This window comes from Gorilla gorilla, chromosome 4 (genome assembly GCF_029281585.2).
Source record: "Gorilla gorilla gorilla isolate KB3781 chromosome 4, NHGRI_mGorGor1-v2.1_pri, whole genome shotgun sequence".
Classification (NCBI taxonomy): domain Eukaryota; kingdom Metazoa; phylum Chordata; class Mammalia; order Primates; family Hominidae; genus Gorilla; species Gorilla gorilla.
This window is the reverse complement of record NC_073228.2, coordinates 184208020-184229909: the sequence shown is the minus strand read 5'-3', so window position 1 is coordinate 184229909 and position 21890 is coordinate 184208020. Positions and strand designations below refer to the sequence as shown.

The following is a 21890-nucleotide window of genomic DNA, read 5'->3' as shown; positions in this document are numbered from 1 at the left end:
TTCTATCTGTGTTGTCATATTTAGTTCTTTATTGTATGATTCTGTTTGTTTCATATTAACAGCATTAATTTAATATTTGTTGTCACCCTAGCAAGTCAAGCCAGAGATCTGTTATCAAAAATGTTAGTGATTGATCCTGACAAGCGGATCTCTGTAGACGAAGCTCTGCGTCACCCATACATCACTGTTTGGTATGACCCCGCCGAAGCAGAAGCCGTGAGTATCTGCTTTGAAAAGATTTATATAGAGAGGCCAGGCTTATATTTCCTTGGATCTTGTCTGTCCATCCAGAGTGACTACATATGGGTAGCAAGTTCTCCATTTGGGGGCTCCCAGTTACAGAAAGGCCAAGTGTTGTCTGAGACCTGGGTCGCTTGCTCTTTTGCTGCTGGAGCCCCAGCTCAGAGTACCTCGGGAATGAACTTCCGCTTTGGTGCTACCAGTCTCCATTTTGCAAATGCTGCTGTGACTTCATAGTTTATTAAGCATCTGTTCTGTGCCATTGGCTTTGGTTACATCCTCTTGTTTAGGCCACTCAACCAGAGAGGCTGAGCAACTTGCTGAAAAATCACACGTCTGTTTATCCTTCCCTAAAGGCATTGTACCTCCTGGTTCCCCCGCTGGAGGAGCTCCACTCTGAGTTTGGTGCTCACGTGCGTGTTTCTGTGTCAGCACTGGTGTGAGTGAGCCTTAGCTGTGAGGGAAATCACTGCGTAGTGGCAGGCTTCCTTCATGCCATGAGTGAAATACATGTTTATGTCGTGGCCTGTGGTTTTGCCATCAGTTTAAACATTGTTTTATATAAAAAGAATCCAATTTATAAGCAGACTTTTATAACAGTCCATTTATGAGTTGGACATTGGATTTGGGAGTTCTCCCATGAAGAAAATGTAAAACTTGTTCTAAGAAACAACAGTACTTTCCATAGCTGCCAGCACAGTGCCTTGTCCATAATGGGTCTCTGGGAAACAGCCTGTGATGATGAGTTTCTAATGACATCTGGGCAGATGTCTGCGTTTTGAGGTCAGGTGATTATTAAGAGGAACATAATAACTCTTCTTTGGTTAACTTTTTCATAATTATTTTGATTCTAAAGTTGATATAATATCACATGACAAATCTTTATTAAACCACGTGTTGAATTAAACTAAATCCATATCATAAATAGACTAGAAGTCTTCCAAGCAATTTTACCTTTTTTAGTGCCTCATTTTTTTTTGAGGCATTACTGTTGACGTTACCTGTGATTTAATTTTTAGCCACCACCTCAAATTTATGATGCCCAGTTGGAAGAAAGAGAACATGCAATTGAAGAATGGAAAGGTAAAGATGGAGCTTATTTTGATCCTTCCTTATGACATTTCTTCCAATCCTGTAGAGCAGAGGCTTTTCATTTTGTGACATTTCCCTTCAGGAAGGGGCAAGAAACCCTGCGACCCACTTAGCCTCTTTCTCCCCAGTTTCCAGTAGAAAATGAACTTGAAGAGAACAGAGTTAGAGAGGAACATTTATGAATTTCTTATCATTTGCTTCAAGAGGGAAAAATAATATTTTTTTCATGGCTTTTCACATATTGATTTATAAACTGAGCTTAGTAATTGTATCACACTTATATTGATTGATATGTTTTTAAGCCGTGTAGTTGTGCATATGTTTTAAAATCTAGTTTGGGGGAAATTGCAGATTGAAAATATGCAAATAGGTATTATTACCACTATAAGATTAACCAAACAACCCACAACAAACTATACCTGTAATGAAGAGGTTGAACTAACAATTTTTCATTAAGAAGCAGGATCAGTAGTAACTGAGAACCACAGTCAGAGTCAGTCAACACTGATGAGGGTCATGCCCCAGGGCCGTCCTGGGGTGTGCGAGTGCTGGTTACCTGTGTGTGCCCGTGCTCAGCAGTGCATGCACACAGCGTGCTCACTGGCCTCAGTCAATGCTCACTGGCCTCAGTGAATGCTTGCAACGTGCTAATGTTGGTTTATGAATACTGACATTTTAGGAATCCCTAATCACTTACTTCATAGGTAATTAGTTTTTCTTACAAATGAAAGTTGAGGAAAACCGAAGTTGAAATTAAGAAAAGACTTAGGCCTGTGGATTCATTTCTGGCCAGTGTGGGGGGCTCCTAGCCCACATGTGGATGCTGGTTACCTTTGGAGAACCCCAAGTAACCACATAGAGAAACATATTCAAATGGGTGTGAGAATATCCAATCCCTTACAGTGTTCTGTGGGAGCCACTCCACTTCATAAAGCCCCCTTATGGGTCCAGAACCACCCTACATGTTTTGCTGCCTTACTAGTTGCATTAAAAAAGATGTAATGTAGTCCAGGCGCAGTGGCTCACACCTGTAATCCCAGGACTTTGGGAGGCCAAGTGGGGCAGATGGCTTGAGGCCAGGAATTCAAGACAAGCTTAGCCAACATAGTGAAACCCTGTCTCTACAAAAACTACAAAAGTTAGCCAGGCATGGTGGTGAACACCTGTAATCCCAGCAACTTGGATGGCTGAGGCATGAGAATCACTTGAATCCAGGAGGTGGAGGTTGCAGTGAGCCAAGACCATGCCACTGTACTCCAGCCTGGATGACAGCATGAGACTGTCTCAAAAAAAAAAAAAAAAGGAAGAAGAAGAAAAGAAAAGATATAATGTATCAAAACATGAATATTTTGGTCCAGGTAGACTATATTACTGAATTGACTCTATCTTACAATTAAAAATAACAAATCGCAATGCCTGTGTTCCAGTTGATTTGGAAGCAGAGTTTAGAGATACAGTGAAACTGTTTAGAAACTGATTAAGCGTTTTAACTTGTATTTTTATTAAAGAGCTAATTTACAAAGAAGTCATGGATTGGGAAGAAAGAAGCAAGAATGGTGTTGTAAAAGATCAGCCTTCAGGTTAGTGATTGCTTTAATTGATTGTATGATATTTTTCTTTCCCTATTCAACTTTTTTTTTTTGAGACAGAGTTTCGCTCTGTCGCCCAGGCTGGAGAGCAGCGGCGCGATCTCTGCTCACTGCAACCTCTGCCTCCTGGGTTCAAGCAGTTCTCCTGCCTCAGCCTCCCGAGTAGCTGGGACTACAGGCACGCACCACCATGCCTGGCTAATTTTTGTATTTTTAGTAGAGATGGGGTTTCATCATATTGGCCAAGCTGGTCTCAATCTCCTGACCTTGTGATCCGCCCGCCTCAGCCTCCCAAAGTGGTGGGATTACAGGCACGCACCACCATGCCTGGCTAATTTTTGTATTTTTAGTAGAGACGGGGTTTCATCATATTGGCCAAGCTGGTCTCGATCTCCTGACCTTGTGATCCGCCCGCCTCAGCCTCCCAAAGTGGTGGGATTACAGGCACGCACCACCATGCCTGGCTAATTTTTGTATTTTTAGTAGAGACGGGGTTTCAGTATATTGGCCAAGCTGGTCTCGATCTCCTGACCTCGTGATCCACCCGCCTCAGTCTCCCAAAGTGGTGGGGTTACAGGCGTGAGCCACCGCACCTGGCGTCTTTCCCGATTCAACTTTTATAAATGGCAGCAACATGTGAAATGCCAGCCTGGCTAGCATCAGATTTAAAAACCACGGTATGAATAGCCACCCTTTTTGGCTTGTCATAGTGGTGGTGGTGGTGGATGACATTTTACTGATGTGCCAGGCACTGAACTTTGTTATAAGCATTTCTCTTTCATCTTGCAATAACTGCTGTCACCTCCATTTACAGATGAAGAAATTGAATTTAAAGCCTTTTCAATGTTGATAACCCTTTGTACTGGTCCCACCCAAAATGCCAATCTAAGTAAAATGGAGTATGGTATTCTTTTGAGGAAATTGTTGATATCATTCTCCCATTTTTCTGCTTGATCTACTGATCTTTATAGTGGTGGAAGCCTCTAATGACCAGGTAGTTGTATGATCATGAGACTCTGATATGAGTCGTGTTCACTTACGTCTGAAGGATTCTTCCTGTTTACTAAATGAAACGCTCACGTTATATCATTGTCTCTCTCCCACTCCCACTGGGAAGCATGCACACACATGCGTGCGGATGTGCAGAGGGCACAGCTTACTTTTTATTCTTGAATTTTATGTTCAACATGACGTATGTGCCAAGCATCTAGAGATTATATAACTTCAGCAAGAACTTAGGTGCTTGTTAACTGAGCACGCACATATGACTGCAGACGTCGATCTCAGAGAGTGCATGTTGTATTTTTATTCAAACCAGACTAAAATATGGATAGTAGGAAGTAGGATAGTTTCATTTGCTTTAAAAGATTAAAATGTCAGTTTTCTGGAGTTATAAAACCATAAAATATACAAGGCCACTAATTTTTTTCCTTTTTCTAGTATATAGTCTTTATTTATTGCAAAAGATTTCTTTGAATGTTGATGCTTTTTTTTCTGTAGATTTAGTGTTTATGTTATAAATTGTTACAATTCAAGTGTCTGGTGACACTTAAATCCTATTCAGGCTTAAGCTTTTGTGATACTGCATTTTCAGATAAATGTAGCTGTTTCCTTTTGATGTCTGCTTGAAAGCAGCAGGTATTTTTTAAGTAGCTAACATGATTATACATGGCCACATATATGTTTAGCTACTGAGAAAAAAAGAAGAATCTTGCAAGGAAAGACATAGGAATATGGGACTCTTGGCCCAAAGAAAGACTCAAGGAAAAGTTCAGAAAGTCCAGCTGACTGACTTCTTGTGTATACTCATAGTTAGGATTGGGAAACTGCAAAAGGACAGAGCCGAGAAATGGCCTGCAATCTCGCTGCCTGGATTTGCAGCAATGTCGTGCCTCAGATTTTATTATATTTGGTTTTCTTAGCACAGATGCAGCAGTAAGTAGCAACGCCACTCCTTCTCAGTCTTCATCGATCAATGACATTTCATCCATGTCCACTGAGCAGACGCTGGCCTCAGACACAGACAGCAGTCTTGATGCCTCGACGGGACCCCTTGAAGGCTGTCGATGATAGGTTAGAAATAGCAAACCTGTCAGCATTGAAGGAACTCTCACCTCCGTGGGCCTGAAATGCTTGGGAGTTGATGGAACCAAATAGAAAAACTCCATGTTCTGCATGTAAGAAACACAATAAGCCTTGCCTACTCAGACCTGATAGGATTGCCTGCTTAGATGATAAAATGAGGCAGAATATGTCTGAAGAAAAAAAGTGCAAGCCACACTTCTAGAGATTTTGTTCAAGATCATTTCAGGTGAGCAGTTAGAGTAGGTGAATTTGTTTCAAATTGTACTAGTGACAGTTTCTCATCATCTGTAACTGTTGAGATGTATGTGCATGTGACCACAAATGCTTGCTTGGACTTGCCCATCTAGCACTTTGGAAATCAGTATTTAAATGCCAAATAGTCTTCCAGGTAGTGCTGCTTCTGAAGTTATCTCTTAATCCTCTTAAGTAATTTGGTGTCTGTCCAGAAAAAGTCGATTTATGTGTATTAATTGGCCATCATGATGTTATCATATCTTATTCCCTTTTATGCTATGATTTATTCTATCTTTTGTATTTCAGAAGACATATAATTAAATCTATTTAATAAATAAAAATATATAGCTTTTCTTAGATTTGTGATGTTTGGGGCTGAGAATTATCACGGCTAAAACCAAGGCACTTATGTGGACATCTTGTTTTCTTTAAACTGTCTTGTCTGGGATGATTGTACATTCAGCTTTACTGCACGATACAATTTTAAGTTTTGCTTAGTGCTGCTTGAAATCCTAGCTACCTTATCTCTTTTCTTCTTGGTCTTCTAGACTTCTTATGAATTTAAAATGCTACCTAGAACTTCACCTTCTTTATTAGGTGCGTAACACTCCATCTTAATTAAATATGATGGCAGATAGGTTCCTGCATCCATGGCCTAACGTTGGAGTAGAATTTTACAGAATGCTCACTAGAGATCACTGCAGTCATTTCCTAAGTGCTTCCTTTGCCAGAGACTGGCCTGGGTCCTTTACTTACCTTCCCTCATTCACTTTCCTTCGGCCAATACCACGTTCTTGATTTTCTTTCTTCACTGGAAGAAAGCAGATAAACTCCTCTTTGGTCTGTTTTCAGAGGCCAGGCTGATTCAGATGTCTGTTGCTATTGTTGCTCTCCATTGTTGGGAGGCATTCCTTTTCACAAGAATGTTCTGGGAAACTCTTCAGAGGACGTGAAGGAAATACCCTGAAGAGTCATGATTAACTATTGACTATTTTCTGATTTAAAACTGCTCACCTGAAATTGATACTTTTAGACTTTACGATCAGTAAAGTATTCAGAATTCATGATGATGCTGAGTATGTTAAGTGTCACTGCAGGAACGGAGCTATGGTGATCACGTTTTGCCTGCCTGTGCCCATGTCTCTTCCCTTGAGCTTACTTTGTTGCTGATTCATATCTTGTGTTCAATTATTTTGGAAGCTTTTCAGTCAACGGTCTGTAGAGTGTGTTCTGAGGAGGAACTGTGATAAGAAAGTTTATTATAAATATTATCTAAAATATATGGCTCTCTCTGCACCAGTTATATCTTATTGGTTGGTCATATCACTGGAAACTGGAACCCTTGATTAGCAAAATTAATATTGAAATAAGAAATGGTTCTTTTATATTGTGTCATTTAGACACTTTCAAGTACAAAATGGTAATAATAACTTGGATTGAGGTGGAAACACCTATTTTATGGCTATCTACCTAAACATCTTAAAATGGCCTTCTCTGTAATACACTGTCTTTTAAAAGACTTCACTAAATCTATCTTTAAAAGGAAAAACAAAAGGGAGAGGTTGAAAATGCACGAGCTGCCCTGCACTGTGTGATGCTCCCTCCCCGGGAGACGTGGACGGGGGACGAGGCACCCGCAGACGCCCTTCTGCTCACTCGCTCCTCTGTGCACTCAGCGAGCCGCTTGCCACAGATGGAGCCCATGGCGGTGTGGAGGGTTTCCTGGAAAGGCCATCTTCCACTAGGTAGAGGCGAGCGTGCCTAGGACAGGCCACAGGGCTCCACAGAAATACCTCACCCCAGCTTCAGGGTTCTCTCTCCTGAGCCTAGATTTGCCAGGGTCTTGGTGCCACGCAAATGGTTTCAAACTGATCTCTATGGATAAATGCTGATGTTGGTTAAAGAACTGAAAAATGTGCTCAACTTTTTCATCTTTTCTATTTTATTTTTGTAATTTATATTGTACACAACCCAGGAAGTAACTATTTTGGACATGTATTTTTATAAACCAGGTAATTTACTATTATCCTGGAATTTAGACTAGGTTTGTTTCATTTGTTGACTTAGTTTTCAGCCAAGAAGGAAATGACTGTCTCCCCTATGTCCAGGTCTCAATTTCAAGTGCAGAGTCCAGAGAGCAGACAGAGTTCTGTGAGAGCAGGAGAGCAGTCTGGAAACCCTGGCTGTGCACACCGTGTCAGCCGTGGGCCTGGAGATGGGAGCAGGTGAGACGCAGAGCCCCAATACTGAGAGGAGGAAGCCCTCTTACAGGGCCCCTTGCCCACCCCAAGTCCGTGTCTGAAACACGGAGCGGGTGCTGCTTCAACCCGCATTTAACGCTGTGTAAGTCGTGATAACCACGTACGAGTCTGTCTGGTTGATTTCTAATGTGACTCCTCTGGTATTTCCTCCTGGTAATAAATACAAGTGTGACCTTTCAGATTGCATATCTCAAAAGTAACATTGCTAATGTTTTATAATAAAATATATTATGTGTGTTTTGGTTGGTGAAAATAATACAGACTACATTTTAAAAGATAAATGTATAGCATGTCCAATTTTTGTGTGTTTTTACATGACAATTAGATATTTCTCCATCACCATCTCTGATGACAGATTTAACATGAACACAGATAGATGATAAAGTGTCATGCTTTTGATCAGTATTAGCAAGAAGTTTCACACTGAGAGGCAGAAACATTGCTGTTTGTTCTCTTATTGAAAATATTCTGCAAATTCCTAAATCTGTGTTTTCAAAACTAATGGCAGTAAGTTTTGACTTCACCCATACGCAGGTCCAATTCAGAGTATTGGTGTAGGTGTAATTGTTTTCTCATGAGGCGTGGCCAGGAGAATTCGCCAGTCAGCCTTAGTCATGTTACTTAACATCATTCATGGTGCTTGTGGTTTTGTGCCTGGGATGAGCCAAGTTCATCTGACGTCTGTGTTTGAAGCACTTCGGGCTGTTTAGTACTTAATACCACAGGAGTGGAAGGACACTCAGTGGCTCACTTTCTTTTCTCTGCTTAAAAGGACTAGAAGCATTCCAGAGAGATGAGTACCAGTTGTGTGTGTGTGTGTGTTTTTAAGACGGAGTCTCACTCTGTCTCCCAGGCTGGAGTGTAGTGGCACTATCTCGGCTCACTGCAAGCTCCGTCTCCCAGGTTCACGCCATTCTCCTGCCTCAGCCTCCCGAGTAGCTGGGACTACAGGCGCCCGCCACCACGCCCGGCTAATTTTTTGTATTTTTAGTAGAGATGGGGTTTCACCGTGTTAGCCAGGATGGTCTCGATCTCCTGACCTCGTGATCCGCCCGCCTCGGCGTCCCAAAGTGCTGGGATTACAGGCGTGAGCCGCCGCGCCCGGCCCAGTTGTGTTTTCAAAGGTCTTGAAAGAAGGAAGATGTTTCTTGAGATACTGGGTCTGGGTCTGGGTTCCATTTCTCTGTCCTATTCCCTCTTCCCTCTTTCACTGTAGACAGCACTGAAATGCTTTTTATTTACTGACTGAAGTAATACACATAGGTGGGGTGGGGGTTTTCAGGGAGGAGGGAGAGTGCCCATATTTCAAAATAACTTCATAATTAGCTACTTGCATTATCTTGAAGATTCTGTGGCTACTTTTGTGAATTTAAGCATAAGGTGGTTACCTTTGACAATAAGGCAGTTCTTTGATACTGTTTTAATCAGGAAAATTGGTAACAAAATCAGTAACAACAGTGACAGAGTGGTCAGTCACATCTCCTTGCAGCTGAATGTAACCGTGATGGAAGAGAGATGTGCGTCTCACCCTTCGGAGCTGGTCAAAGGCTGAGTCTTCAAGGCCTGGAGACCGCATGCTCTTCCGCAGTTAGAATGCCCAAGGGTCACTGTGAGCAAGACTGTTTGCTCCTTCCATTCCCTTTCATGGTGTTTGAGAGTTGGAAGGGAAATCCAGAATCATTTTGTCTAACCCCCACCCTACAATAGTGAGGGGGCCTTACGCCCGAGACAGAGGGTGCCTGGGCACCTCAGCACCAAGAAGGAGCGGTGGCTCTGCCCTGACCCCGTGGGTAGCATGTTCTTTCAAATCTCACTCTTCTCTTTTAGTCATAAACACTTTTGAGAATCTGCTGACGTCTGTGACCTTCTCCCAGGAAAAATGCCATAAGCACAAAATTTTTGCCAAGCTTTTGGAGGAGCCCTGGACCCCAGTGGATACCATGTAAAGAGCCCCTTTCTTTTCTTTCTTTCTTTCTTTTTTTTTTTTTTTGAGACAGAATCTCACTCTGTCACCCAGGCTGGAGTGCAGTGGCACGGTCTCAGCTCTCTGCAACCTCCACCTCTCAGGTTCAAGCGATTCTGGTGCCCCAGCCTCCCGAGTAACTGGGATTACAGGCGTGCACCACCACGCCTAGCTAATTTTTGTATTTTTAGTAGAGATGGGGTTTCACCATGTTAGCCAGGTGAGTCTCGAACTCCTGAGCTCCAGTGATCCACCTGCCTCATCCTCTCAAAGTGCTGGGATTACAGGCATGAGCCACTGTGCCCGGCCAAAAAGTCCCTTTCTAGACATAGGTCCTAGATGCTTTATGTTCTCGGGGGAGCAGAGCCTCAGGAGGGCTCAGCTGCCTTTTCTACCCTTGCTGGCCCTGACTCATTTGTACACAAATCTTGGGTGTACAGGGCATCGTCACTCAGCTCCAGCACTGGTCGGCATTCTTACTTGATGGCAGAAAGAAAAGACAAGGACTTTGTTCCAGTGAACTGGGTCATTTCCATCACTTCCTCCACATGGAACTCAGGAACTAAATGGAAATGTACAAAGACACAGCTATCATTAAACACATCTCCTAATTGCAAAGGAGTAGTTCTGTGCTGAGCTTTGAATTAAAATCTTTCACTTAAAACCGTATTTTACATTCATTCTCCAAAAATATATTCTCTCCTCTTTCCTCAATCTCCCTGTGATTTTCTTATAACTTTTATAAATATGCTTTGAAATTAATTTCATGCACACATTTTGAAGTATGCTTTGAAGTTAACTTCATTTGCTCATCCAGAGTGGAATGCACAGAGGGACTCTCTGGGTCACACCCATTCAAGTAGGCATCAGCCTGAAGAGTTCCTCACAGCTGGTCACCCAGCCCCTGTTCACATGAAGGGAATTCCTTTCCCACTGAATCGTTTGTAGTTTTAACTGCTAGAACGGTCTTTCTTAAACTGAACTGACACCTGGCTCCCGTAACTTCTGCCCATGGCTCCTAGACCTTTCCTCTGGGCCGAATAGAGCAAGTCTGACCTACTTTGAATAGCAGGCTGTAATATGTTAGTTGGAAAGGTAAGCTCCAAGTCTTCCCTTCTCTATGTTAAACTCAAAGTTCATCCAACCCTCTCCTATGAAAACGCCCCCACTACTGAGGAGGCTGAGGCAAGAGCATTGCTTGAGCCCAGGAGTTTGAGGCTGCAGTGAGCATTGATGAGACCACTATAGCCTAGGCAACAGAGTGAGACCCCTTCTCTAAAAATAAAAATCTCCCAGAGCCTCACCACCTTGGGGACCCACTTGTCAGCTGCACCCCTAAAATATGGGCCCAGAAGTGGACACAGTATTCGAGATACAGCCTGAGCAGGGCACCCTCTAAGGGCCCCCATTAATTGACACACTGTCGGGTGGCCTTAGCCTTGAGAGCCATGCCACACTCTGGGTCGAGGTCCATCTCAGTTCCTGAATTTTGTGATGTTGCAGAGTCAATCCCAGTTCTGTCATCGCCACAAACATTCTCTCCCAGCTTGACATTTGTGGTCCGAGGGCATGAACATGTCTCCTGAACCTTCCTCTGCATGGTGATGAACAGCCTTGAGAGCAGTGCCTTTAGGCAGTCATCAGGACAGGTCCGTGTGGCTGTTGTCTCCCCCGTCAGCGGGGCAGTTCAGCTCTGCAGCCTCGCCACACAGCCACAAGGTCACAAAGAAGGAGCTTGACGGATGGGTCACAGAAAGCATAATGCACTTCAGTGTCATTCTCTGCTCCATTTACTAGTCACATTTCAAGAAAGAGAAATGAGTTTGGCACCCTCCCTGGCTCTCAGAGTGCATTCTTTTATTTTTACTTGAGAGGGGCAGGTGGTGAGCGCCCACCTCCCCCTTGATAGCCACATTTTTGCTATCCTGTGGCCACTTAGAAAACATGACGTTTTGTCCCAGTGTCCATAGATCCGAGTGAGTAGGGGAGTGGGGCACTCAGTGGCCTTGTTCTGTTTCAGTGTGAGTAAAGAAGTGATGTGTTTTGAAAGCTGTGTGACTCTGATTCCACAAAGGACCATACAACCAACGCCAGGCAGCTCTCCTGTTGCCTGACGACTACAAAAATGTCTCCATCAGGGCAGAACCTGGCTCACGCTGGGTGTGACTTCAGAGGCTTATCACCTTGAGCATCCCTTGCCTTTTTTTCCAGGGCCTAGTCAACACCCCATGCATTCATAGTGCCCGATTTCTGGTTGTCATGTCCTTAAGGATCTTGTTATCCGCCATGGAACCAACTTACAGTGCCAGGCAGGCTGTCCTGCAGGATGTGCACCCTCCAGCTTTGTGTGGCCACTTCTAAGAGTTTGCCCTGACCTGCTCCCCATCCCCAGGATTTCCTGGAATCTGGAAGGTACAGATAAAGCTTTGCTAGATTCACCTGAATCTTTTGGTTGTAATACATTTAAGTGATGTTGTGTCCTTTCTATTAAATCACACCAAAGGACATTTCATATCTTTTTAACCCACTGTCAGTGATGCTAAAACTTTGATTTTTGATTTTTAAGTGTTTTTTAGAGGCAGGGTTTCTGTCTGTTGCCCATGCTAGTCTCAAGCTCCTGGGCTCAAGCAGTCCTCCCTCCTCAGCCTCCCAAAGTGCTCGGAGTATAGGTGCGAGCCATCACACCAGGCCAGTGATGCTAAAATTGGCCACTGGTTAGGGTGATGACAGTCCAGTCCTCCGTCACTCAGTCACATTTTCCTCCCTGTGAAGAGGAAGTTGTCCACATGGGCTTCCTTTGGGGGTGCCTCATTCACCATGTCGCATGCTGTTGGCCTCAGTTGACAGTCCTGGCCATGAGCAAGAATTCTTTGAGGGCTCGGGGAAGAGTGATTTCCTTAATTTGTCCTGTTGCCATCATGTGCTGGCAGTTTGCTGTCAGCGAGAGCTCCCGCATGTCAGCCAGGGCTGTTTGGTGGTCCTGTACCCAGCCTCAGCCAAAAGGCAGCCCTGCGCCCTGTTCTTTCCCTTTAGTGGTCAGGGCTCAAAGCGTGGTGTTGGTTTCATAGCTGCCTCAGGCGGCATCACACCTTATTTCTCTGTGTTTTTCATTCCTCTTTTTGAGACTTGACTTGCCAAAACTGTAGTTAGGGAAGCTCTTCAAAGCTGAGTCCCCTGTCCTGTTGGCTGACCCTATTACATTTTAAATTTTAATTTTGAAATAAGAAAACTTGCAAAAATAGTACAAAGAATTCTTCCTCACCCAGATTCTCCAAATGTTATTTCACCACCTGCTATATCCTGTCTACATGCATGCGTCTGTACATGCGTTTATACGGATATGCATTCATTCATTTCACCATTGATTTTTTACAAGCAACCAGATTTTTAAAAGTCTCTTAACTTCAGCTGGGTGCAGTGGCTCATGCCTGTAATCCCAGCACTTTGGGAGGCCAAGGCGGGCAGATCACAAGGTCAGGAGATGGAGACCATCCAGGCTAACATGGTGAAACCCCATCTCTACTAAAAATACAAAAAATTAGCCAGGCGTAGTGGTGGGTGCCTATAGTCCCAGCTACTTGGGAGGCTGAGGCAGGAGAATGGCGTGAACCCGGGAAATGGAGCTTACAGTTGAGCCAAGATCGCACCACTGCACTCCAGCCTGTGCGACAGAGTGAGACTGTCTCAAAAAAAAAAAAAGTCTTTTAACTTCATGTATACATCATGTATACACATATATTTTATAGACAGACACAGGTATAGGTAGCCATGTACATGTGTGTCTGCATAATAGCGTTTGTAGTGAGCTACCTACATGCGGCCGAATGCGTTGGTGTTGACTTCAGAGAAACTACTAAGGAGTCAGTGTGGCTTCTGAGAGGCCTAAGGAGTAACTCGTAACCTTTGGACGTTTTTCTAGACCGCAAGACTTCATAAATAAAGCTCCAAGAATGATACCAACTCTGCTGATGGAGGTGGAGGTGAAACAGGGAGAGAGACCAGAGGAATGTGAGAGGATGTTAGGGACGCACCTGGGTTTGTGGGATGCATGCCTAACATTTTTAAAAATTGTTAAAATTGATAGACAAAAATAAAATTCATTACTTGGGCCAGAAGGAAATTCAGTCAGGAAAAGGGGAGAAAAAGAAAATATCACCCTTGCTTCTTGGCCTTTTGGCTGAGATCAAGTATAGTGTCTGTTCTTATCAGAAATATGGTAAATAGGAAAAATGAAATAAAAGCATAAATAAGCCCTAATATACCAGTAGTTAAAATAAATGTAAATGACCAAAACACACTAATCAAGAAGAGTTAAGGTCCGTGAGCAAATAGAAAACATAACAATATATAAAATTACAAATCATGCACCATATAGTATATGTATAATATATAACTCTGTGTGCGTGTGTATGATGATTGACAGTACCATGAGGAGAAACAAAATACCAAAAAGTGTGGCTTGAAATTTGAATGCACCCCTCTCAGGAATGGACAGGTCAGGTGTGTGAAAAAGGAGCAAAGAACTAGAAGACTGGAATGGCACAGCTCTCTACCTGGGCTCAGAGAGAGCACTAGACCCAACAGGCAAATTCTTTTCAACACAGGGAACTTACAGGAATACTGCCTGTATCAGTCCACAGAGGAAGTCTCAGTAAATCCCAAAGTCAACATCATAGGATAATGTGATACAATTCAAAATAAATTTTAAAATATCTTACACATCTGGAGACTAACAATACACTAAGCAATCTAGGTGACAGAGGAAATCATAAGGAAAAATCTGAAATTCCTAAAAGTGTGTGGCCTCAACAAACTATGTGCCTAATTTGGTAAGACCCAGCCAAGGGTTAAATATATTTATTAAGAATAAGACAGATTTGTCTTTCCAGCCAGCGCCAGGACAGCTGGCACAAGCACCACAAGACCGGGGGCAAGAGAACGTCCAACGACGAGAAGTGGAAGTATGAGCTGGGGCGCCCCGCTGCCAATGCCAAGATCGGCCCCCACCACATCCACACAGTCCGTGTGCAGGGAAGTGACAAAAAATACTGTGCCCTGAGGCTGGATGTGGGGAGTTTCTCCTGGGGCTCAGAGTGTTGTAATTGCAAAACAGGCTTCATCGATGCTGTCTACAACGCGTCCAAGAATGAACTGGTCCGTACCAAGACCCTGGTGAGGAACTGCATCACACTCATTGACAACACACCGTATCAGCGGTGGTACGAGTCCCACTATGTGCTGCTCCTGGGCCGCAAGAAAGGGGCCAAACTGATTCCTGAGGAGGAAGAGATTTTAAACAAAAAATGATCTAAAACATTCAGAAGTATGATGAAAGGAAAAAGAATGCTAAAATCAGTCTTCTGGAGAAGCAGTTCCAACAGGGCAAGCTTCTTGCGTGCATCGCATCAAGGCTGGGACAGTGTGGCCAGGACATTGTGGCCAAGCAGATGGCTACGTGCTAGAGGGCAAGGAGTCAGAGTTCTATCTTAGGAAAATCAAGGCCCGGAAGGGCAAATAAATCCTCATCCTTTCTGTCTCCACCCATGTAATAAAGGTGTTTATTCTGTTAAAAAACAATTTTTTAATGAGTTCAAAGACCAAAAAAAGAGAAAAAATAAATAAAAAAAGGAAAAACAAAACAAAACAAAAAAAATGAGTTCAGCATTCAACTCAGGAGGCAGAGAATAGAGCAACAGAGCAAGCCCAGAGAAGCAAAAACGGAGGAATAATGAAGATAAGCGCAGGGATCAAGAAACCAGAAGACAAATTGAGAGAAAAAAATTAGCAAAACCCCAAAGGTTAATAACTTAGACAAATCTCTGGCAACACTGATGAAGCAGAAAAAGTCAGTGCAAGTAACATGCAAAACGGCAGAGGGAAATAACTGTAGGCATAAAGGGTTCCAGCAGATGTGCTTGTCCACGTGAAGCAGATATTCGTAGAAATACCAAATTGGCTCAAGAAGAAAGATTAGAAGAAATGCCAAAATTGGCTCAAGAAGAAGAATAGCTATGCATGTCACACATTTGAACATGTTTGATGTAATACTGACAGTTTTATGAGGTCAGTATTATTAGCTCCATCTTAAAGTCAGGGAAAGAGAGGCAGGAAGAGAACCTGAGTTCCCACCGTTCCCTTCCTTCAGAGCTCCTTTGGCTTATTGGCCAAATTCAGTTCCTTAGTGTTGTAGGACAAGGTCCCCATCTCCTTGCTGGCTGTTAGCTGGGGCCACCCGTAGTTCCTAGAGGCCTCTCTGCGTCCTTACAAGTGGCCCCTACATCTCAGAGCCAGCAGGTGCGTGTCGAGTCTCTCTCACGCTTGCAATCTCTGACTTCCCTTCTGCTGCATATATTCTGCTCCAGCCAGATAATTTTCTCTGCTTTTAAAGGCTCTTGTGATTAGATGGGGCACACCCAGATAATTCAGGATAATCTTCTTATTTTAAATCTTTTAACTTTACATCTTTGTAGTTCTTGTTGCCATGTAACGTAACGTATTCACAGGTTCCAGGGATTAGGAAGGGGACATCTTTGAGGAGCCATTACTCCGCCTACCACAGCAGATACTGCCCAACGATTTTCCCAAGTCATTTTTTCCATTTACATTCTCACCAGTGGTAGATGAGAATTCAAGTTGCTACATATCCTCTCTAACCTTTTCCTGCTTTAAGGTAAGGTAACCCATCTTCTCTGTTTTACCCATTCTGAGGGTGGGTAATGGTCTTGGCTATAACTTGCAGTCAGTGGTGACTGTTCAAGTTAAGCACATTTTCATGTTTATTGACATATGAGTATCTTTTGTGAAGTTCCTTTTCAAGCCTTATACCCATTCTTTTTCAGAGATTCTAATTCTCTGTCAAAATTTTTTATCCTTTTACCAGTTTGTCATCTTTCCCTCTATTTTCTTGAACCACAGTTATTTTCTTTTTCTTTTCTTTTTTTTTTTTTTTTTTTTGAGACGGAGTCTCGCTCTGTCGCCGAGGCTGGAGTGCAGTGGCGCAATGTCAGCTCACTGCAAGCTCCGCCTCCCGGGTTCACGCCATTCTCCCACCTCAGCCTCCTGAATAGCTGGGACTACAGGCGCCCGCCACCACGCCTGGCTAATTTTTTGTGTTTTCAGTAGAGATGGGGTTTCACCGTGTTAGCCAGGATGGTCTCGATCTCCTGACCTCGTGATCCGCCCGCCTCGGCCTCCCCAAAGTGCTGGGATTACAGGCGTGAGCCACCGCACCCGGCCCAGTTACTTTATTTTTTCTAAGTATTTTTATTTTAAAGTCCTCATCTGCTCATTTCAGTATCTGGGTCATTGGTGGGGCAACATCTATTGTTATGTGGCCGTGTATAGTGTATAGTAATTTAGTGTATAGTCTATAGTAATTTTTTACTGTATGCTAAACACCCCCACTCCAGGTCCCACTCACCCCACAGCCTCAGAATTCAGCAAATGCTTTAGGGAGAAATTAGCCTCAACTCTCCAGTCTTCTGCACGTGCTAAAAGCTTTGCTGGTTCTCTTCCTCCCAAAAGTAGCCCTTTGTCTTCTTTAAACCCCATTTCCCCAGTCCATGCATAGAACCAAGTTCACCGTGGAAGAGTTTTCCCCTTCGGGAATTTTAGTCCATCTAGTCTTTGTGCTTTCATGACTCTCTGGTGCCTTTGAAAATGTGTTCAGCTTTTTCTGGTTATCAGAAGGAACACTGGTCTGCCACAATGTACTACCCAGAAGCAAAGGCCCTTTTGACTTTTTACTATGAAAATGCTCTCATATAGGAAAGAAAGAATGGAATAATGAACACTCTTCTTTATTCCCTTGGCTTAACAGTTGTTAACTTTTTTTTTAGTATCTCTTGTTTTTGACCGAATTGTGTCTCCTACCAAAATCCTTATGTTGAAGTTCTAACCTCCAATGTGACTGTATTTGGAGTCAATTACCTTTTAGGAGGTAACTGACATTAAATGAGGCCACAAGGGTGGGTGGCCTTGTAACTAGAGGATGAGAGAGAGGTCCATCTCTCCACATGTATGCACTGAGGAAAGACCATATGAGGACACAGGGAGAAGGCAGCCATCCACAAGCCAGGAAGAGAGTCCTCACCAGAGCCCGAACATCCCAGCACCCTGATCTCCGACTTCCAGCCTCCAGACCGTTTAAGAAAATAAGTTTCTGGGCCAGTCGCGGTGGCTCACACCTGTAATCCCAGCACTTTGGGAGGCCAAGGCAGGCAGATCACGAGGTCAGGAGATCGGGACCATCCTGGCCAACACGGCAAAACCCCGTCTCTACTACTACAAAAAATCAGCCGGGCGTGGTGGCGGGCGCCTGTAGTCCCAGCTACTCGGGAGGTTGAGGCAGGAGAATGGCGTGAACCCGGGAGGTGGAGCTTGCAGTGAGCCGAGATCACAACACTGCACTCCAGCCTGGGCGACAGAGCGAGACTCCATCTCAAAAAAAAAAAAAAAAAAAGAAAAGAAGTTTCTGTTGTTTAACTGAACCCAGTGTGTGGTATTTTGTTATGGCAGCCTATGCTGACTAATATGTCTTCTTTACTAAGTAATTTATTGACATCATTAAATTTTATCCCTAAATTTTCCAGTATCTATCTTTAAAAACTAAAGTTAATGCCAAGTCTATATTCAAGTTTTCTAAATTACAGAACTTTTTTGAAAGAAAAACAGTTGTACTAAATCCCAGTGCTACTTTAAATTGTTTGTGTTATCTTATTTAGGTATATTTGAACGTAAAATCAAGTATAACCAGTACGCTGAATAAGCAGGGCCTATGTGACATAATTAATATGCGATTTTATTTTACTCCCTGATGCCTTAACAGTTAGTCAGTGGGGGAGCAATTGATTAAAAACATTGATAGACCCCATGATCTTTCTGGTCTCATAGAAAACAGAAAACTTAGTCTAAGCAAAAAATTCCGTTTCAGTTTAGTTATTAAAATGGCTAGTGCTGTGTGATATTCAAACTTGCCAGATTGATTCAGAGATAAATCTTCTACCTTCCCTGCTTGGGATATTCAGTATACAGGAAGGCAGGGAAGGTGGCATGGGATATTCCTTCCCTTCCCCATATTTCACTTCTATCCCTCCTCTCTTTTATTACTAGCTTGAATTTTTTTTATCCTACTAGGGTCAAACTAGGGAGCAGGAGATAAGGGATGGGAAAGTCCCACACTTCACTGGCCCATCACACTATGGACTTGAGCTCCCCCGTCTTTGAGGATCTGTTTCCCAGGACACCACTCCTGATACCAGGTTGGGTCACCAAGTGGGGACCAGTCAGGGAAACAGGACCCACACTAGGTATTTCAACAAAGAATTGAAGGTAGGGACTTGGCTAAACAGATGTTGGAAGACTTAGAGAACCAAAAAGGAAACTGAGGTAACAAATAACTTTAAGAGGTAGCTACCACCCTCTAGGGATTAAGGATTAAAGGGAAGAGTGAATCTGGGCTTATCAGAGCCTGAAAGTTCAGAGAAGGGCCCCACGGAGAGGGAACGAGACCTGGGAGGAGCAGCATGGCCAGGCTGATGGTAGGCCCTGTGGGAGCGGCGATGAAGCTGTCCTGGGAGAGCAGAATGAAGCTAAGTCTGGAACCAGCCGCCCCTGTTGGCATGAAGGGCTGTTGCTGACGTGCCACCATCAGGACAGTGGGCACGACGGGAAGGAGCAAGTGCCTTGTTTCCTTCTAGAACCTCCCATTTGCAAGGTCAACAAGGAGTTGGCTGACAACAGAGAGATGTGTAGCTCAGCCGAGGCTAAGCATAGGAGCGAGACTTGGAGCTGAGAGACAGCAGCTCGTTATCTGGCACGAGGAGACGGGGTCCTTCCCTGCCCCTCGTTTTGCTCCCATGTCACTTCCTCCTCTTCAGTTTCGGACCCCACCAAGCTCAAAGCAGGGAGAGGGAGGGGAGGGGCACAGAAGGTCATCCACCCCATGGCTCTCTCGTAGGAAAGCATCAGGCTGTCTGGCCTGGCCTGTGTTTACACATGTCTTGTTCTCGAATGGAACGCAGTTGGGGTGCTCACAGACGTCCCCTCACAGCCTGCCTCCATGATCTCCCTGGGCAGTTCTTTTTTTTCTTTTTGGAGACAAAGTCTCGCTGTTGTTCCCCAGGCTGGAGTGCAGTGGCGCAATCTCGGCTCACTGGAACCTCTACCTGCTGGGTTCAAGCGATTCTCCTGCCTCAGCCTCCTGTGTAGCTGGGAATACAGGCACCTGCCACCAAGGCCGGCTAATTTTTGTATTTTTAGTAGAGACGGAGTTTCACCATGTTGGCCAGGCTGGTCTCGAACTCCTGACCTCAGGTGATCCCCCCCGCCTCAGCATCCCAAAGTGCTGGGATTACAGGTGTGAGCCACCACACCCGGCCAACTCCCTGGGCAGTTCCTGAAATCCAGGCAAAGCCACTTCTCGCTTCATCCCAGGGCTGGTTACGTAACATTTAGGGGCCAGAGCGAAATGAAAAGGTGGGGCTTGAAAATCAGGGAAATCGTGCTATTAGTGTTAAAGCACTTTTTTCCTTTCTGGCTCACACTCTCTCCCCTTGTCCTGGCATTTTTATGTGCCATTTAATGTTATTCTAAGTAAATAAAATATGAGGTTATCATTAAAATGTAAGATGAACATTACTGTTGGTTTTTACATTGTTCAATGCTTATTTTAAATGCAAATATAAAAGAACTTAATGCCTATACAGAACCACTGAAATTACACAGTTTGTCTTGTGTAGCTTATACATGCATAAGGATTTCATTCTTACCAGGGCAACTCTGCATAAGGCCAACTCAACCACAGTCATGCGCCATATAATGGCCTTTCAGTCTACCGCGGACCATGTAAGACAGAGGTCCCATAAGATTATAATACTGTATTCTACCTTTTCCATGTTTTGAGGCCAGGTGTGGTGGCTTATGCCTATAATCCTAACGCTTTGGGAGGCTGAGGTGGGAGGATCGCTTGAGGCCAAGAGTTCAAGACGAGCCTGATTGACATAGTGAGACCCCATCTCTACAAAAAATGAAACAATTAGTTGGGTGTGGTGGCATGCATCTGTGGTCTCAGCTACTCAGGAGGCTGAGGTGGGAGGATCTCCTAAGCCCAGAAGTTGGAGGCTGCAGTGAGCTGTGGTCGTGCCACTGAACTCCAGCCTGGGCAACAGAGTGAAACCCCATCTCAATAAACAAACACATATATTTTGTTTAGATACAAAAATACTTAGCACTGTGTTACCATTGCCTACAGCATTCAGTACAGCAACTTACTGTACAGGTTTGTGGCCCAGGAGCAATAGGCTTTGCCATACAGCCTGGGTGCTGTGCCATCTGGGTTTGTGTGAGTACACCCTGAAGTTCTCACAATGACAACATCACCTAACACATTTCTCAGAATGTGTCTCCGGTGTTAAGCGAGGTATGACTGTCACTTTTTGACCTATACACATTCTACCTACTCTCTCCACCTGCAGCTTACTGATGAGTGCGGAAGGCTGACAGGGAAAGGAAGGACTGGCCCCATCTTCCCCTTTCCTTTTCTGTCACTATTTTTGGCTCTGTGAATGACTGATACAGGGAAGCAACCCGAGTGGGAAAGGCTATGATCGGGAAGAAATGGAAACCCTGAACAGACGAGTAATGAGTTCCAAAATTGAATCAGTAATAAAACACCCACCAACCAGAAAAATGCCTGGACCAGACAGATTCACAGCCAAATTCTACCAGACATACAGAATAACTTGTACTAATCCTGCTGAAACTATTCCAAAAAATCAAGGCCAAGAAAGGGACTCCTCCCTAACTCATTCTATGAGGCCAGCCTCATTCTGATACCAAAACCTGGCAGAGACACACATGAAAAAAGAAAACTTCAAGCCAACGTCCCTGACGAACATAGATGCAAAAATTCTCAACAAAATACTTGCAAACCAAATCCAGCAGCATATCAAAAATCTAATCTACCTTGATCAAGTAGACTTTATCCCTGAGATGCAAGTTTGGTTCAACATACACAACTTAATAAATGTAATTTATCACATAAACAGAACTAGAAAGAAAAGCCACATGATCATCTCAAGAGATGCAGAAAAGGCTTTTGGTAAAATTCAACATCCCTTCATGTAAAAAACCCTTAACAAACTAGGCATCAAAGGAACATACCTCAATAAGAGCCAAATATGATAAACCCACAGCCAACATCATATTAAATGGACAAGAGCTGGAAGTATTCTCCTTGAAAACTAGTACAGTACAAGGATGCCCTCTCTCACCACTCCTTTTCAATGTAGTATTGGAAGTCCTAGCCAGAGCAAACAGGCAAGAGAAAGAAAGAAAAAGCATCCAAATAAGAAAAGAGGAAATCAGATTATCTCTTTTCTCAGAAGATGATTCTATACCTAGAACACCTCTTATTCTCTGCCCAAA

The 21890-nt window shown here is 43.7% G+C and overlaps 1 protein-coding gene and 2 pseudogenes across 11 annotated transcripts in view; all 3 read left to right on the top strand.

Annotated features, from left to right (window-relative positions):
- MAPK9 (mitogen-activated protein kinase 9) overlaps positions 1 to 13415 on the top strand; it is a 64868-nt gene extending 51453 nt beyond the window's left edge. For 6 of the 11 annotated variants that reach the window (XM_004043144.5, XM_004043145.5, XM_031011173.3 and 3 more), the window contains 4 exons: positions 92 to 216; positions 1260 to 1323; positions 2841 to 2912; positions 4849 to 7782. In XM_004043144.5, coding sequence (XP_004043192.1) covers positions 92 to 216; positions 1260 to 1323; positions 2841 to 2912; positions 4849 to 4991 — 404 coding nt within the window. In that variant the 3' untranslated portion in view covers positions 4992 to 7782. Of the gene's footprint in view, positions 1 to 91; positions 217 to 1259; positions 1324 to 2840; positions 2913 to 4843; positions 7783 to 13383 lie in introns of those variants that run through there. The other 5 variants (XM_019028118.4, XM_019028119.4, XM_031011177.3 and 2 more) reach the window with 2 other exon arrangements.
- Positions 13416 to 13621: 206 nt separating this feature from the next.
- On the top strand, positions 13622 to 13720 carry LOC115934904 (uncharacterized; annotated as a pseudogene).
- Positions 13721 to 14318: 598 nt separating this feature from the next.
- On the top strand, positions 14319 to 16368 carry LOC129533570 (small ribosomal subunit protein eS8-like; annotated as a pseudogene).
- The last annotated feature ends 5522 nt before the right edge of the window (positions 16369 to 21890 follow it).